The sequence below is a fragment of the Nuphar pumila genome, chromosome 2 (assembly GCF_984573655.1).
Source record: "Nuphar pumila chromosome 2, dmNupPumi1.hap1.1, whole genome shotgun sequence".
NCBI lineage: Eukaryota > Viridiplantae > Streptophyta > Magnoliopsida > Nymphaeales > Nymphaeaceae > Nuphar > Nuphar pumila.
Window position 1 is genome coordinate 10,410,819 of NC_143250.1, and position 20,200 is coordinate 10,431,018.

Sequence of the window (20,200 nt, forward strand, 5' to 3'; positions counted from 1 at the left end):
TTTCTTGAATTGATCTCGTAAGTTCATCCATCACTATAGCAAATAGGAAAGGGCTTAAAGCATATCCTTGATGTAACCCAACCGTTATAGGAAAATTGGTCGTCACCCCTCCACAAGTGCGGACATTGGTTACTACTTCTTCATACATATCTTTAATTATATTAATGTACTTGAGAGAAACGCATGTCTTCATCATTGTCCACCAGAGAACGTCCCTAGGTACTCTATCGTAAGCCTTCTCCAAATCAATAAAAACCATATGCAAATCGTTGTTCCTCTCTCTATTTCTCTCAATAAGTTGTCTAAGAAGATGTATAGCTTCCATAGTTGATCTTCTAGGCATAAAACCAAATTGATTCTCCGATATCATTACAATCTTCCTCAACCTAGACTCAATCACCCTCTCCCAAAGTTTCATAGTATGACTCATGAGTTTTATACCACGATAGTTTGTGCAATCTTGTATATCACCCTTATTCTTATATAGAGGCACCAAAGTACTCTTCCTCCACTCATTAGGCATCTTATTTGTCCGTCAAATCTTGTTAAAAAGATTTGTCAATCATTCTAAACCTTTCTCTCCCAAGCATTTCCAAGCCTCGATAGGTATACCATCTGGGCCAACTGCCTTTCTTGATTTCATTTTCTTCAAAGCCTCAGCAATTTCTTTCTTTTGAATCTTGCGCATGAAGTCTCATGTACATGTGTCTACTTGAATTAATATGTTTTTGCAGGTATGTAGTTGCATGAATGTTCACATGTTATAATTGGGATGATACGTAAATGAAAGCATGTATTTGGCATGAATACGTGAACTCATGCATAAGAACATAGTTGTGTCATGCTTGTCTTAATTCTTATTGTGATCGACCATCATATACATACATAATCTGTAATGTCGTGTGTTTACAATATGTATCTGTGTGTCCTCATGCTTGCTTGATAAATGAAAGCATGTAAATGGCATGGTAGAGAAAACACATGCATATGAATATCTTGAATCATGCATGTCTCTAAGCTTGGATATATGAATGTGCATTGGGAAAGCATGTGAAATCATTGCATGGATGGCATATTATGATTTTTGCATAAGAATGCATCGATGATCAAAGTGGATCATCGTAGGCCGTGTGAGCCTTGAGCATACATTGCTCTTCGTTTTAGTTATTTTATGTATTGCAAAAATCAAATGTGATATTGTTTTAATTGCACTATTCTATGTTGCCATGGATTGTGGTCCCATAAAGAGCTTCGCATGTTGAATTGCAGATTAAGAAAGATGAATTAATAACAAGATAAAAGAAATTAAAAGAACAGTGTAATCTACGTCTCTTTGATGTCCCTTCTATAGTATGAGAATCTTGGACATTGCAGTTTTAGGGAACCGTGAGAATACTAAAACTCCATGTCCGTTGTTGTGCCCCTTAACCAGATATTGAGATTCTTCTCCTTATCACGGTTTTAGAAAGAATTTGGCACTTTTCCATTTCATTCACCCAATCTTTATCCTATGATTTACATCTCCATCAATTTCTCCATACTTTTGAATGATAGATCCCAAATATTTTAAACAATCATCCACTGGTATTTTTTGCTCACCAAGCTTCACTACACTCCCATCACTACTTCGCTGCTTACTAAACCGACATTTCATATATTCTGTCTTACTCTTACTCAACTTAAAACCTCTTGCCTCCCATGTCTGTCTCCATAATTCTAACTTAGCATTAACCCCAGCTCTAGACTCATCAATCAAAACAATATCATCAGCAAACAACATACACCACGGCACATTTTCTTGAATTGATCTCGTAAGCTCATCCATCACTATAGCAAATAGGAAACGGCTTAAAGCAGATCCTTGATGTAACCCAACCGTTATAGGAAAATTGGTTGTCACCCCTACACAAGTGCGGACATTGGTTACTACTCCTTCATACATATCTTTAATTATACTAATGTACTTGAGAGAAACACCTTTATTCATCATTGTCCACCAGAGAACATCCCTAGGTACTCTATCGTATGCCTTCTCCAAATCAATAAAAACCATATGCAAATCTTTGTTCATCTCTCTATATCTCTCAATAAGTTGTCTAAGAAGATGTATAGCTTCCATAGTTGATCTTCCAGGCATAAAACCAAATTGATTCTCTGATATCATGACAACCTTCCTCAACCTAAACTCAATCACCCTCTCCCAAAGTTTCATAGTATGACTCATGAGTTTTATACCACGATAGTTTGTGTAATCTTGTATATCACCCTTATTCTTATATAGAGGCACCAAAGTACTCTTCCTCCACTCATTAGGCATCTTATTTGTCCGCCAAATCTTGTTAAAAAGATTTATCAACCATTCTAAACCTTTCTCTCCCAAGCACCTCCAAGCCTCGATAGGTATACCATCTGGGCCAACTGCCCTTCTTGATTTCATTTTCTTCAATGCCTCTGCAATTTCTTTTTTTTTTAAATCTTGCGCATGAAATCACGATTCATCTCATGAAAATGAATGGAGAAGTCTCCAAGATCTTGAGCATGACTTTCATTAAATAGCTTATCAAAATAATCTTTTCATCTCTCCTTAATCTCCTCATCTTTGACTAAAACCCTTTGTGTTTCATCTTTGATACATCTAACCATACCCAGATCCCTCGATTTCCTATCTCTCATCTTTGCAAGCCTATAAATATCCTTCTCGCCCTCTTTGATATCCAACTTGTCATAAACCTCCTTATATACCTTATCTCTCGCATTCCGAACTACTTTTTTAGCTTCCTTTTTTACTATCATATACTTCAACAAATTCTCATTATTACGACTCTTATTTAGATTTCTATAACACTCTCTTTTAACCTTAATAGCTAATTTGACATCCTCGTTCCACCATGATGTATCCTTACCTAGTGGTGCACCGCCTTTAGACTCACCCAATACCTCCTTAGCCACCTTTCTCATGTCACCCGCTATCTTATTCCACATTGATTCTGAATCCTCCTCGAGACACCAATCAACTTCCTTAACTACCTGCTCTACAAACATTCCTTGTTTATCTCCTTTCAGTGCCCACCACTTAATTCTAGGATCTATCCTATGTCTATCCCTTTTGCGGCATTGTCTAATTCTAAGATCTAAAATTAAGACTCTATGTTTTGTAGCTACACTTTCTCCCGATATAACCTTACAATCGATGCAACAACCTCTATCTCTCTTTCTAAGTAGGAAAAAATCTATCTGACACGTATTAACCCCACTTTTAAATGTTACTAGGTGAGACTCCCTCTTCCTAAACCAAGTGTTTGCTAAGATCATATCATAGGACAAACCAAAATCTAAAATCCTTTCTCAACTTTCGTTTCTTTCTCCTATACAAAAAGCCTCCATGGATACTCTCAAATCCATCCCTACTAATGCCTACATGCCCATTAAGGTCACCACCGATGAAAAGCTTTTTTCCATAAGATATCCCTTGTACTACTCCATCTAAATCTTCCCAAAAATTGATGCTTAATGGAATCATCTAAACTCACTTGAGGTGCATAAACACTAATAATATTAATAATATTCGTACCTAATACTAATTTAATAAGTAAAATCCTATTACCCTTCTTACGGACCTCAACTACATTATCTATAAACTCACGACTAATAACAATCCCTACTCCATTCTTATTCTTATTTATTCTTGTATACCAAATCTTATATCCCCACGGTTCTATCACTTTTGCTTTCTCACCTACCCATTTGGTCTCTTGTAGACATAAAATATTCATCTTTCTCCTACACATAACATATACTAACTCTACCAACTTACCAGTTAAAGACCCTATGTTCCAAGTGGCTAACCTAATTTTATGGTCTTGAACTATCTTCTTTACCCCTACCCGTCCAACAAAGTGAGGGAACCCTTGCCTATTTGACACCACACCCGGGCGCCGGTGTGACGCGTCACTTCTGGGCGACGACCTAGCAACCCTTGCCCATTTATCACTGCCTCCGGGCCTATAGAGTACAGAGCGTCGCTAAGTGGGGAAGTTGTCATCTTTACTCTCCGAAAAAAAAATCTACTCTAAATCTATTGAAGTAAAAGATTTTTTATTAACATGTAAAAAGATCATCTATTAACAAGAAAAATGTCAGCTTATTCATCGCTACCAACAAAATCAATAAAGAAATATATTTTGACACCTAGTGTTAAATGTCGAACTCCACGAGATGCCCTTTATTAGACCTTATGCAACGCTTACCAAAGTTTGCAACATCCTTTCAGAATTTATTGGCATTTTCCCACAAAAGAGCCAAGGACAAACTCCAAATTCGATTTTTTTTTCCTTTAAGCAATAAAAGATTTGATTAAATACTTAATAAGAAAAAGAGAACACAAGGGGCGAGTCACATTACATGCAGCAAGTCAAAAGCAGAAACAAAATCAGCCAAAGGAACATCGGTATGACTCGCTGAACCAATCCATGTCAGTTCCTTATTAGGCCATTTGCTCAAGGCACAAGCAAGAATCTCTTTCTATATGGTGGACAGAATGGAAGGACATCTAGAGTATAGCCCCTTAAATATTCTATCATTCCTTTTGAGCCAAACGAACCACATGAAGACAGAATCCACCATTTTCACACCATCCTCTATTTTGTGCTCCCTGCAGAGTTGAGATGGTCCAAAGAAAATACCTTTAATAAAAGCCCACAGCTCCACCGTTATCATAACATAGGTCATCTCAATGTAAGATGGTTTGGAAAAAGGGGCAAAACACAATCATATGATCCGTGGTTTACTCCTCCCTGTGGCATCGCTAAAACAAACTTGCAAGATGGTAGCCTTTCTTTTTTAGGTTTCCCTGGGTATTAACTTTATCTAAAAAGAACAAGCATCTAAACATCTTATCTCTTGGAGAAGGCCCAAAACCCCACATTGTGCTTTTGGGATGCCATTCCACCCCTTGCTGATCAAGAGAGTAGCATGAGGAGGTGGAGGAAAATATGGACCTGTTACATCTCCAATACCAAAAAAAAGAAAAAACCTCCTTGTCAACTATCACACAAGGGATAACATCTTTAACAGTCTAAACCACATATCACATCCTTAATGGCCTTCAGCAATATGACATTTCCATTGAAGGAGGAGATTAATCACTCCACCAAACTACAGTAGACTGTAGACAAGTTCTAGCACAAACATTAGTCATTTAAATGCCTTTTCAAAGAGATAATGTTACAACAACAAGCTAAAAAACAAAACATATTAACAAAAGAAAAGCGCAAAAAAAGTGAGAAAGAAATAGAAATTCCAGCGTTGAAAAAATTAAAATTAATCACGTCAAAACATATTGGAAAAACAAGTTAAGGAAGACGCACCCCTTTCCTCCAAAACCAGTTCAGCTTTCTCTTCAATTTCACTCAAAACCTACAAAAATGTGATTACTAGTTTCATCTAACAGCAGTGACCATATATCAGCGGGTAAAAATCAAGAGAAACGTTTTCAAATAATAAAGAGGAAATTCACCCATTCAAAACAATGAAAGCAGCATCAGAAATAAAAAAGGCAGTCCAGACAAATATCAGCCAATTCAATGTAAATTAGACGGCAATAGAAGTATAATCAGTTGCAGAATAAAGTAGAAAGAACAAGAAGCATGGTGCAATAAAATCTTTTTATGGTTCATTTTATCAAGGCTGTGACACACACACACACACACACACACACACACACGAACGAACAGGTTCAGTTCACAAGGACACCTAATCAATCCAAATCAAGAATTAAAATTTTAAAACATATATGAAGATGACAATTTTCTTGATATATGTGCATACATAACTGCATGCATAATTAAAACATACATGATAATGACACTTTTTTATGCAAAAAAAAGGTTAACTATCAGTATGTAAAAGAAAACAGAAGACGTCCAACACAGGTTTCACCCTACCCTTAAGTTTTGTGGTTTGCCCAATGTCCATGGAATTTTGTGCCAACTTGACACAGGGAACGTATGGCATGCCAGTCTATAACACCATATTGCAGAAATAAAGCACATTTCCAGCTTATTCTTAACTATCTTAAGTTGATAACTATTACGTATTATGTTAAGTCTACATAAACAAGATAATTTTTTTATGCTTTTTTTAGTGGCCTATATCTGCATGTATCATAATAGCATCTCAATGTGATATAATTTCAATTGATGTCAGCAGCTGAAATTCACAATCGTCATAGGCTGTTCTTGATATTCAATAACAAATCTATATGTCAATATTCCGATCTCAATGTTGAATCAGATTCATGGACATTCTCATTCTAGGTTTTGCCAGTAGGTTTATGGATCCATTGACTCATAGCAATCAAAGGTCAGGTCCTACTACTCTAATCAATAAGTAATGGTTACATATTTTAGTCCATGTCCATATTTAAGCAACTTATCCTAATTCTTTCAATATTCAATCGGTTTTACAACATATATATGTCACTGTCTATGTCACAGGGACTCGGCAAAACAAATGCCACACTCGCGTCGACGCGACGCGGGTGCGCATGCGGGTGCGGCACCGGGTGCGGTCAACACGACTCTGGATGCGGTCAACGCACCCAGGGTCATTTTTGTTTATAATTTGGGCGTAAAAAAAAATCCCCGATGAAAAGGAGGATTAAGGCCAAAAAAAAATTTTGCCCAAATCTCTCCTCTCTCTCCCCCTGAGCTCGAGCTCTCCCATTGCCGCCCAGGCTCATCCTCTCGGCTCCTCCTCTCCTTTCGCAGGTATGTCTCTCACTCTCTTCTTGGGTCGGCTGGGGAGGGGTCGAGAACCCCCCCCCCCCCTCTCTCTCGGTCTCTTGTTGGGTCGGCAAGGGAGGGACTGAGCCCCCCCTGCTCCCTCGTTTTTCGGCACAGGAGGGGCCGAGCCCCTCCCCCATCTGTTTTTTTTGGGGGGGGGGGTTGACAGGGGAGAGGTCGAGCCCCTCCCCCATCTGTTTTTTTCTTTGGGTCGAAAAGAAAGGGGCCATCTGTTTTTTTTCTTTGGGTCGACAGGGGAGGGGCCGATCCCCTCCCGCATCTGTTTGATTTTTTCTTTGGGTCGACAGGGGAGGGGCCAAGCCCCTCCCCCATCTGTTTTTTTTTGGGTCGACAGGGGAGGGGCCGAGCCCCTCCCCCATCTGTTTTTTTTTTCTTTTGGTCGACAGGGGAGGGGCCGAGCCCCTCCCCCATCTGTTTTTTTTCTTTGGGTCGACAGTCTGTTTTTTTTTGGGGGGGGGGGGGGGGGGAGGGGGGGGGGGGGGTCGACAAGGGAGGGGTCGACAGGAGCCCCTCCCCCATCTGGCTCTTTTTTTGGGTCGACAGGAGCCCCTCCCCCATCTGGATTTTTTTGGGGGTCAACAGTGGAGGGGTCGAGCCCCTCCCCCATCTGGCTCTCTCTGTTTTCAGCAGGGAAGGGCCTGAGCCCCCCTCACTCTCGCTCTCTTGTTGGGTTGGCAGGGAAGGGGCTGAGCCCCCCCTTCTCCCTGTGTTTTCAAATTGATTTGAAAATTTTAATGTATTTTTTTTTGTGTTTTCAGGATCAAAAGGAAAGGACTTGCGTCATCCTCATCCCAACATGTGAGTTTTGCTGCTAGTTTTGCTGCTAGTTTTGCTGATAGATGCAGTGGGATTGATGATGTGGGGCCACTATGGGTACATGTAGATAAACTTGCAAAAACTGAAGAACGAGGTGGTGGAAACAAGAGATTTTGATGCAAGCTCTGCGAAAGAGATTTTGTTGGGTCTTACACAAGAGTGAAGGCTCATTTGTTGAAGATACCATGACATGCATTTCAGCTTGCAGGAAAGTTGATGAGGCAATGTGAAGACAATACAAGAAAATACAAGAAGAATATGAGAAGAGAAAGGCAATGGCTGATTCTTCTGCAGTCAGTGTGCCATTTGCAAGCCACCAAGAAGATGCTGGAAAAAAAAAGAAAAGTCAATGTAGGAGGTAGAGGAACGATACAAGCAGCATTCAATACATATGGAAGAGAAAAATTGGATAGAAAAGTTGGGAGGTATTTTTATTCTGCTTCACTCCCATTTAATGCGACTAGAAATCTTTATTGGAAGGATTTAGTAACATCCTTGGCAAATTGCAATTTGAGTGGTTATGTGCCTCCAAGTTCAGAAAAAATACGAACCACACTTCTTGCAGAAGAGAGGGCAAATGTGGAGAGGTTGCTAGAGATTAAAAAATATTCATGGGAGCAAAATGGAGTTTCTATTCTGTCTGATGGATGGACAGATATTCAAAGGCGTCCATTAATCAATTTCATTGCTTGTTCGCTTAGTGTCCCAATATTCTTAAAAGCAGTTGATGCATCTGGGGAATATAAAAATGCAGAGTATTTGAAGAGATTGTTTATAGAAGTGATAAAAGAAGTGGGTGATCAAAAAGTGGTACAAATCAATACAGACAACGCTCCAGTTTGTAAAAGTGCAGCGTTGAGTTTGGAGAGTGAGTACCATCATATTTTTTGGACTCTCTGTGTAACACACAGCTTAAATCTAGCCCTAAAGAGCATCTGCAACCCCAAAGAAGAAGAAAATTCACAAACATATGATTTATGTTCATGGATTGAAGATTTAGAAAGAAATGTCAAAAGCATTAGGAATTTTGTTGTTAACCACCATCGTGCTAATGCTATATTTAATAGGCATTCTGATTTGAAATTGTTGAAGGTCGTTGAAACACGTTTTGCGTCCATCATTGTGATGATAAAGATGATTAAAAGAGTGAAGAATGCTTTGATTAACATAGTGACTGATGAAAATTGGACATTCTATCGTGTTGATGATGATATCAAGGCTCAAGAAATTAAGAAATTCATTCTTGATGATGAGTTTTGGGACAGATTGGTATACTTCCTTCAATTTACGCAACCTATTTGGGAAATGTTAAGAGAAGTTAATAAGGATGAGCCCATACTTCACAGAGTTTATGAAATGTGGGATAATATGATTGAAAAATACAAGCTATAGTTTTCATGCATGAAGAAAAAAATCCTACATTGAATGATTCAGATTTTTTTAATCATATTCATTCAATTTTAGTCAAAAGATGGGATAAGAGCAACACTCATTTGCATTGCATGGCACATTCTCTTAATCCAAAATATTAAGCAAATAAGTGGCGGGCTGGTGGTATTGGTCGTGTCCCTCCAAATTTAGACCCAGAGTTATCAAGACATAGAAATATGTGTATGACAAGACTTTTTCCAGAAGCATATCTTATACATCAAGTCACACAAGAGTTTAGAAAATTTTCATCTTCGAGATTATATGCACCGGCATTATTCGCGAGAGAAGAAGATAATATAGATCATATCACATGGCGGTCAACATTTGGATCAGAAACACCTCTTCTGCAACGTCTTGCATTAAGATTGCTATCGCAGCCTGCTAGTTCATCTTGTTGTGAAAGAAATTGGAGCACATATTCTCAAATCCACAACACGAAGAGAAACAAACTCACCAGCAAGCGTGCAGAGGATTTAGTATATGTTCATTCAAATCTTCAATTACTTTCGCGAAGCAATGATGAATACAGGTACTAATTTGCTCTCTTAATTATTTGATTATTTCTTAGTTTTCATTTAAATATACTTGTATTGTATTTATCATTTTCAAATTGGGTTTATAACGCAGACAAGGAACATCCAAATTTTGGGATGTAAACCCAGAAGAGTGTGACTTCGAGGTAGAACATGAATTCAACGTAACAAACATGGATTTAGCTGAGCCCAGTATTCCTTCTAATGATGCATTTGATGATGAAGAAGAAAATTACTAACATTCTTTACTTCATCAGGATATACTTTGGTATGTAATTTAGTTCTTTTATACAATACTTATTTGATTGATATTTAGGTCTATTTATGTAATTGCTTTACTTATTTGATTGATAATTTGATATTTAGGTTGATATACTGCATGCATGATGAATCATATTATGAGTTTATGACAATGTTTACTGTTAAATGTTAAATTGTTAAAACTTCAAAATTTTATATATATATATATATAAATAATTTTTTTTTATATTTTTGCCCCTGCCACACCCCCGCACCCGGGTTTTTTGGAAGTGTTGCATCCCCGCACCCGCACCCATGTGACATAGGTCACTGTTGTCATTGAAGCATGAATTATCATACTCATCGGATTACTAAATCATATTTTGTTATATTTCATTCTGATTATACAAGATTTTCCTTTTTTAAGTTTCTGATATCAAATACAATTTCCTGGTCCTGTTAAACAAAATAGTCCAATATAAATTACTGATTTGTTGATTGTAAGAGTATAACTAATGATTGCAAGCTCCCATTTAATTGGAGCATGTCAAAGAGTGAATCAGCATAAATTAAAAACCAGATACCTTACAATAATGAAAAAGCCCATCTCTTTAATAAATGATTAACAGATCACCTAGATACATGCTTAAATGTTCAACTCGATCCCTTCCAAAAGACAATATTTATCAACCTTCAATGGAACATTGAAGATTTGAAGTGAATGAAATACTTATTAGTGAAACATACAACGATAACAACCCTTTCACTTGGATGCTCTTTTCATTTCATTATTGCTTTTCTCATCATCTTGTTTGATAAGAGACCAAAAAGCTAGCCAAACCTCGATAAACCAGAAAACACTATTTCTTGGAAACACAAATGCCAAGACAATAATAAGTCTGCAGCATCCATAAGAATCTAATAAATATCCATCCACCAACATGAGGACAACAATCACCAGAACAAAATAACTGCATCTTGACAAAATACGTGTATATATTAGTCTTACTGCGTTCAGATAGTCTTTGCTTCTAGTGGAACCAACAAGTTAACCATTTGGCCATCAACTTCACAACCAAATTTTCAAATACAACGATGGTACATTACATCAATTGCCACCTATGTCACAGGGACTCGGCAAACCGGATGCCGCACCCACGTCGATGCGACGCGGGTGCGGGTGCGAAATCCGGTGTGGTCAACCCGACCCTGGGTGCGGTCAACGCACCTAGGGTCATTTGTGTCCAATTTTTAGTTTTAAAAAAAATCTGCCCGATGAAATATGCTGCGGAGGGGAGGATTAGGGCAAATTTTTTTGCCATAATCCTCCCTTCCTCTCCCCCTGAAGTCGATGTCGATCGACCTCCGCCGGACCCCGACGCCGCCGCTGACCGTCCCGTCGGACCTCTCCTCCTCAGGTACACTTCTCTGACTCTCTCTGCTCTCCTCCTCTCCTCTTCGACCCCCCCTGCACAAAGAGGGAGGACAAGGAGGGGGCTCGGCTCCTCCCCTGCCAACAGGGAGCGCAGAGAGGGGGCTCGACCCCTCCCCTGCACAAAGAGGGCGTAGAGAGGGGGCTCGACCCCTCCCCTGCATAAATTTCTATATGACACGAAAAGGAAAGTATAAGTTACAAAACTTTGACTTTTAAAGTATTATTTATAATGCTTTCACTTTTACAAATTTAAACAAATGTAGCAGATAAGTTTCAATTTTAGAAAAGCTATTAACACTTCAAACCTGTGTCCACATCCCTGTTGACACGAGTTCGGCACTCTCTAACATTATGACACGATGCTGCCAAGTACGAACATTGATCTAATATTATTTTAATATAATTTAATAAATTTTCAATTAAAAATATATGTTTATACATTAAGATATTGAAAAAACAGTTTTTTACTGATTAAATAAATTAAAATCCTTGTCCCTGTGTCCTATTTTTCGGAAAAAGTTCAACTCCTTGTGTCATGAGTCAAGTCGCACATGTAGACTTATGAAATAGCTTTTAAACATTAATATCATTCTTATCCTTGCCTAAAGTCCACTTTGACCTACCATCAAAGAGGACCTAGAGAAGTATCAAATGAAAGATTCACCTGCCACCCTTGCCTAAAAGAGTACCTAGGTTCATGAGTTCTTAAGTTAGGATAGCAATGCCTTTTTATTTACCAAGATTTTGCTCACTGCTAAATTGGGAACTAGGATCCCACACTTTACGGTGTTGGGGTTATTGTTCTCTCAAAGAGGATCTTTTCTGCATCTCACACTCTTAGTTTGATAACATATGCATCCCAAGAGAGCTCATGTTAACAAGACCTACCCAGTGAAACACACCAAAAAGAGGGAAGAAGAAGAAAAGCATATTAGAAGAGGCCACATGGGTCATTTCCCATATAAGTGCAGACCCATAGTTGAAAAGTGAATAAATAAATGACCATATTTAACATGCAAAAATAAATGGTAGTTATTGTTAGTAAATTTCTTATAGCACCACCAGCTATCTATTTTTCCAACCAACGCGGTGGTGGTGCCACAGAGGAAGCTTGAAACCAAAGCAAGGGTCCACCCTCGGATCCACTATTGTTGGTTGCACGATTGATTGTCGAAAAACAAATCAAAAGTTTCATTTTTTTTTCTTCCAATTCTTTGATAGAATCGATAGGCTTTGCCAACCCAGGTATGGACTTCGGAGCTGCTCTTGTTTGTAGGGCAAATTGTGCAATCAGGGTTGTCCTATTCTCGAGTTTTTGCTAATGGAGTTGGATTGTGGAACGATGATCTTTAATGAGTTTTGTTTGATTTTGATGCATTTTTTGTTGTGTTTTTGTAGATTTTTCTGTTGGCATCTCTGATCCAGGTAATCCCCTATGGCTCCTTGACCCCCTATGGCTCCTTGACTTTGGTGCTTCCTTTCACATGACACCAAATCTAAAGTTACTATCACACTGTTATAACTCAAGTGGATCGAATGTTTTGACTGCGGATGGAACAGCTCTTGAAATAAAAGGAATAGGAAATTTCGAAAATAGTTCTCCAAACTCAAAAGGATTTTGTGTTCCAAAAATTAGATATATCCCTAAACTTAATCTAAACCGACTTTTTGGAATTACCCAAGAAAACATTATGCTGCAATGTTCAAAAATTGGGCTTGGATCTTTTACACCAAAGATTTGGTCATCCTTGTATATCCAAACTCCAGTATTTTACAAACATGAAAAAATTTTGTAATTTTGAAACTTTCACGTGTAAAAAATGTATTCTTGGAAAAATGAAACGGCTACAATTTTAAGAAAGAACCTTTGTCTCCACTCGACCACTTGAATTAGTATATTCTGATGTTTGGGGTCCCACACCGATTATGTCAAAAGGTGGTTTTCTATATTATGTAATTTTTGTAGATGACTTTACACGATATACCTAGATATACTTTCTCAAACACAAATCTGAAGTGTTTTGATTTTTTAAAATATTTCACAATATGGTCAAAACTCAATTTAAAAATGATATTACAATATTCCGCATTGATTCAGGGGGAGAATTTTTATCAACTGAATTTAAAGAATATTTGACCTCACATGAAATTTCACATCAAAAATCTTGTCCCTATACCCCTCAACAAAATGGTTTAGCTGAGAGAAAACACAGACACATTATAGAAACAACTAGAACACTACTTATCACACATCAAGTTCCTAAGGTTTTTCGGACCGAAGCAATTTTGACTGTTGTCTATCTTATTAACAGAATGCCCTCATCCTCAATAAACAATATATCTCTCACTGAAAAGTTTTTCAAACAAACTCCTGATTATTCTAGATTGAGGGTATTTGGGTGCAAATGCATTGTTTTTACAGATAGGGATGATAAATTCTCTCCCCGAGTTGTCCCTTGTGCCTTCTTAGGATATGCAAGTCATCAAAAAGGGTACAGGTGTTTTGATCCTAAAAATAACAAGTTATATATCTCAAGGAATGTATCCTTTCTAGAAAATGAAAGTTTTTTTGAAAACAAAGACCCGACTGAAATAGATGAGCATTCCTTCTTGTTAGATCTAGTTCCAAGGGATAGTGAAAGAGAAATTGATCTGGATGATCAGACGGATGTGACTGATTTTGATAATGCTAGCAACAATCAAGATTGTATTCAATACTCTAGACGAAGAAACTTAGAAAGACCGAGTGCTCTGGATAAATACACAAGGGAACAAGAATCTGTGTCTTCGTCTAGAAAATCCACTAGGAACTCGAGGGTTCCTGAAAAGTTTGTCTTACGAGTCTTTTTCACCAAAACATCAAGCCTTTATTGCCTTAATTCATTCCTACGAAGAACCTCCTAGTTATGATATAGCCAAGGATCAACCGGAATGAGTCAAGGCTATGAAAGTCAAATTAGAAGCTTTAGAAAAAGCAAATACTTGGTTCATTCAAGACCAGCATCCAAACAACAAGAAACTTATTGGGTGTCGCTGGGTGTACAAGGTGAAAACTAAGAGTGATGGTACTCTTGAAATATTCAAGGCCCGAATGGTGGCAAAAGGCTATTCCCAAGAGTATGGAATGGACTATGAAGAGACATTTGCTCCAGTCGCTAGAATGACCACCATTAGAATCCTAATAGCGCATGCATCATTAAAAAATGGCATATTTTTCAAATGGATGTCAAAAATGCATTTCTAAATGACAATTTAGCTGAAGAAGTATACATGGACTCACCACCAGGAATGAATGTCCCTAAAGGGAAAATTATTCGTCTAAACAAGGCGTTGTATGGTCTCAAACAAGCTCCAAAAGCTTGGTATGACAGGTTTAGTAAGTTTATGCTTGATTTTGGTTTTCGTTTTTATCTTACAGACACAGCTTTGTTTGTTAAGAATTCTAATGCAGGTATTATCATCCTTCTACTCTATGTTGACGACATGATCATCACCAGAAGTGATAAATAGCGAGTTTATGACATTAAAAAAATTCTCAAAACACACTTTGAAATGAGTGATTTGGGTTTCCTGAAATACTTTCTTGGTATAGAAGTTGCATACTCACCTGGAGGATACTTGCTAACTCAATCTAAATTTGCATTGGATATTGCTATCAGATCAGGTATTTCAGATGAAAGACATGTTGATACCCCTGAAATTGTAAATCCCAAAATGAAGATTGATGATAGGGAACCACTCGAGAACCCAACTCCATATAGACAACTTGTCGAGGCTCTATCGTATCTATCCATCACAAGACCTTGTTAAAATGTACCCATCAATTGTTGTAATTAGACATATTTTATATATATAAAAGATGATACATATACATATATGGTATATATGTATATGTATCCTCCTATTTATATATATAAAATATATATTTTCCTTTTGTTTAGCCGTAGGGGTATTTTAGTCTTTTCCTCTGTTTTACGCACATTCACTTTATGAATGTGATTGTAATTTATTTTATTTTTATTTTTCTTTTATTTTTTATTTCTTTTTCCTCAAGTACCAAAAGGTACCTTGGGGGGCCCACTCAAATAGACGTTGGGCCCCTTCCAACGGTCACATTTGTGACCGTTGGAGGGGATCCAACGTCTATGAGTGGAGCCCCTCCAAGGCTCCTTTTTGTTGTTATAAATAGGGGCTCTCCCCTTTGTATTTCTTAATTCTTGAGGGAGCTTATGCTCCATTGTAATGGGGTTTTTACCCCTTCTCCATTATTCTTCAATGATATGCAACTTATGACTTTATGTCATATTTTTCCCTTTTTATGGGTTTTGTGTTAGCACATTATGTGCTTATGTTGTTTCCCTTTAATGGGTATATTTGAACTCCGCGTGCATAAGTATGGGTTCAAGTCACTTTCTAACATGGTATCAGAGCGAGGTCACGATGGGGTTGTCCTTTGGTGCAACGGAAAGCGTGTCGTTCAAGAAATGGTGAAGTATTCATTGCTCTTCCTTTTTTGCTTTGAAGTTATTCGGTATGTATCCTTTTTCTTAAAATATTATGCATTTGAAAATATGTTTCTTGCATATAGTTTGTTCGTTTAATGGTTATGATAGTTGAATTATGTCTTTTCACATTTCGTGTGCTCGTATATTTTAAAATTATCTCTCTCAAATTTGGTGAACTCATTTGTTGTTCAAATATATAATTTGTGTTTATCGAACTACTCATCGCATATAATAGCAATTTATGTTTTTAAAATTACCATCAATTATGTGAGATTTATAATTCTTACATAACTATCTCATGATTGACCTATAAGTTAATTTTTTAAAATTATATATATGATTTCTTGCTAAAGTAATGATCTTTGCTTAAAATTTCCTAACTCTCATATGAACCCTAATTTGATTTGAGTTCCTCTTTTGATTATGAATTTTAGTGCATTTTTTGAAAAATTTGATATAATCCTTATATGAAAATCTCTCACATCTAAAAATCTTTGTTGAATCCTAAAGTAGTTCTTGTTAATGATAACTTATAAGAACTCCTAAAAGTTTTTCAATGTTTCTTTTTTGAAAAATTGTTTATAATAAACCATTAGGAAAGATTGTTTTAAAAGGAATTTCTCACACTACATAGAGTGCATAGTTCATCTTTTGCATCCTTTTGGTATAAATGCTTTCATTTTTCATCTTTATAAACTTGTTGGTTTGTATTTTTCATAAGGTTTCGAAACCTCTTAATAATATCTTTTAAAAATGCCTACATTGACCATAATATGGTTTTCTTTCTCCTCAATTGCAATTGTTAAAGTTTAAGAATTTCAAGCATTGCTCTTTTTATAAAGTGCATACTTGCTCACTTTTGTGTATTTTTGTGTTTTGTGCACATTTGTTTCTCAAATATTTGCGCTTGTATGCATTCCCTCTTTTTTATGAAATACATGCCTTAGTGCATGTTTGTTTACACCTTGGTGTGTATTTGTTCAAGTATTGTATGAGTGCCTTCGTGCACATCTTTTATAAAGCCTTTTGTGCTCACATGTGTATTGTCTCTTCGTAGACATTTTTGCATTATGGAGCCTTTATGCACATTTATTTTTGTGAAAAATATAATGAATTTAGATATTGAGTCCTTTTTAAATCATTGTAAGTGCTTTTAGCACTTTGAATGTTTCCGCATATCTCATCACAATCAAAGGTTTTTTTAAAATTGTTGAATGGGATTTAATCCCAAATTTATAAATTTTCAAGTGTTTTAAATATTCATTCCTTGAGTATTGTGTTAAAGCCTTCTTTGTGAACCATTACGGTTCTTATGATTTCTTTGATTAAAAGCTTGATTGTCTTGATGAATTCTTTATGTTGTGTTTATTGCTTAATAAGTCCTTTTTGGTATAAATGACTTGTTTGAAGATTAAGCATAATTTGTGTTTATGCAAAATTGTTGTTATAAAGCACATTTTTGATTATTGGACCTTTCGATTCAATTTTTTAATCGGTCCTCTTTTCTTTGAAAAATGATTCCTTAAGTGTTTATTGCGATTTTGTGGCATTTATATTTGTCCGTCACATGTTATTTAATGCATCTTTTATTTGGCCTTACTATTGTTATATTAGAGATGTTTGTTGAGGTGAGTTATGGGCACCTTGGGACTCTAAAATGATTTGTTGTATGATCTCTAATTATGAGTGTGTCACTCATTTTTTCTCTTGTGGCCATTGATATTATGGATACTTCTATGTAAATGTGATGGACATATGGTGTTTTAAAACCTTAAATGTTTTAAGGTATATTTAAAATCAAGGGTTTTGGGATTATTGCCCAACCTTTTCTTGTTTATGAATCTTATGAGTGCATTTGCACATTTGTGATTCTGTATGTTGTGCTCATTGTGCACATGTGTTCTTGTGATTTTGCACATGTGTTCTTGTGATTTTGGTGTGTGTATGTTCACACATTTGTTCTCAAGAATTTTATTTTATCGATTATAGTATCTTGTTGAAGATATTTTTTACATGCATATTATTATGAGAATTCATTTTAAAAGGAGTATTGTTTATTCGAGGTTTATTTTCATTACAATTTTATTGCCTCAAAAGTCTTTTCCTTTTATGCCCATTATCTAAGTGTCATCATATGTAGACAAGAATTTTATTACACATTCGTGTGTTTTTAGCCCTTTGTTGGCTTTTGCTCTCTTGGTCTAGTAGCTGAACACACTTGTCTTGAGTGATCTTATATGTAGACAAGACACGTTGATTCACACCATCGTGTGTGATCTTAGTCCATGTTGGCGTTTGTGTTCTTGTTCTAGTCGCTTAGATGTATGCCCATGGTTGGTTTATTTCACTCATTTCAAGTGCCATCTTATGTAGACAAGAGATGTATTATGTTTTAGCCCATGGTTGGCTTATTACTCTTGTTCTAGTAGCTGAACATACTTGGTTTTAAGTGTATTTTTACGTAAACAAGAGATACTTTTTAGTACATGTTGGCATGTATTCTCTTGCTCTTGTCGTAGATGCACTTATTTCAAGTATTATTATATGTAGACAAGAGGTTCGTTTACACACCTTTGTGTGTGTCTTTTGCCTTTAATGGTTTTATATTCTTGATCTAGTAGCTTATACACTTGATTTATGGGTTTGGGAGGACTAATGAGGAAGTTGTTTGTAATGAATAAACTATTATTGAAATTTGCAAAATTCCATTCATGACTTGTGTTTTTCAAGTAAATCATCTTTTTGATATGCATATCAAGTTGATTTCTTAGCATTTAATCTATATATTAAGTGCTTATGGTTTTTGCCACCCTTATATGTAAAATGTTTTTTTTATTAAGTGTGACTTTCATAAATGTTTTTAAAAACCTTGTGAACTCTTGGGTTTATTTTGCCTAAAATATGCTTGGAGACTTCGTTTCTCTTTTTTGGAACTTCACTACATGTTTGAAGCATGTTTTAGTTCTTTGAGTATCAATTCATATTATGATTCGTATATGCATATGCTCTTTATGGCCTTTTTTGGGCTCTCATTCAATAAAGCATATGTATGTTATGCTTCTTCGTAGGCTTCTTGTGGTATCCCTTAGTGGATCATTTTGTTATTCCCCATTATGAGGTTATATTTGTCCAATGGTGGACCTTATGAATGCATTATGCATTCTTGCAATTTTTGCATAATTTGCCTCCGCTCATTTTGTTTTAACATAATGTATGATTTAGAAACTTTGGTTTTCTAAATTTTTCGTTTCATACTAAAGTAACTATCATATTATGCATAAATTTTGCACCTTGTTAGGAATGTTCCTTTTTGAGTAAAGTGCAAAGATATTGTTTACTTGTTCTTTGTTGTTTTCTTTTCTCAGGATCTTGGAGATAGGACAAAGGGGAGTACCCTGGATGGTTCGGGAAATGGGTTCATCATTTGAAGACAATTGGAGGAAGGCTATTTCAAGTTTCATTGCATCATTGCCGAAGCCTCTTGGAGTCACCGAAGCCTCGTGGAGTTTTGCCCTTTTTTCAATCTTTTCGTTTCCCTGCAAAGCTTGAGGGGGGGTGTTAAAATATACCCATCAATTGTTGTAATTAGACATATTTTATATATATAAAAGATGATACATATACATATATGGTATATATGTATATGTATCATCCTATTTATATATATAAAATATATATTTTCCTTTTGTTTAGCCGTAGGGGTATTTTAGTCTTTTCCTCTGTTTTACGCACATTCACTTTATGAATGTGATTGTAATTTATTTTATTTTTCTTTTTCTTTTATTTTTATTTCTTTTTTCTCAAGTACCAAAAGGCACCTTGGGGGGCCCACTCAAATAGACGTTGGGCCCCTTCCAACGGTCACATTTGTGACCGTTGGAGGGGCTCCAACGTCTATGAGTGGAGCCCCTCCAAGGCTCCTTTTTGTTGTTATAAATAGGGGTTCTCCCCTTTGTATTTCTTAATTCTTGAGGGAGCTTATGCTCCATTGTAATGGGGTTTTTACCCCTTCTCCATTATTCTTCAATGATATGCAACTTATGACTTTATGTCATATTTTTCCCTTTTTATGGGTTTTGTGTTAGCACATTATGTGCTCATGTTGTTTCCCTTTAATGGGTATATTTGAACTCCACGTGCATAAGTATGGGTTCATTATTGAACCCAATGTATTCCAAGTCACTTTCTAACAGACCTGACATTGCACATGTTGTTCATACGACCAGTCAATTTCAGCATGTTCCAACTTTTGTTCATATAGGCATAGTTTTGAGCATTATTTGATACATTAAAAATTCTATTTCTCGAGGTTTATTTTTATCTGCTTCTTCTAATTTAGAATTGCTTGCTTATACTGATGCAGATTGGGCTGGTGATCCAAATGATCGTCACTCAACTATAGGTTTTTGTGTTTTCTTGGGAGAATCCTTGGTGTCA

At 36.4% G+C, this 20,200-nt stretch overlaps 1 protein-coding gene across 5 annotated transcripts in view; it reads right to left on the reverse strand.

Annotated features, from left to right (window-relative positions):
• NUA (nuclear pore anchor) overlaps positions 1–20,200 on the reverse strand; it is a 165,799-nt gene that overhangs the window by 127,697 nt on the left and 17,902 nt on the right. For all 5 annotated transcript variants that reach the window (XM_089995210.1, XM_089995219.1, XM_089995206.1 and 2 more), the window contains exon 12: positions 5,367–5,415. In XM_089995210.1, coding sequence (XP_089851336.1) covers positions 5,367–5,415 — 49 coding nt within the window. The remainder of the gene's footprint in view (positions 1–5,366; positions 5,416–20,200) is intronic.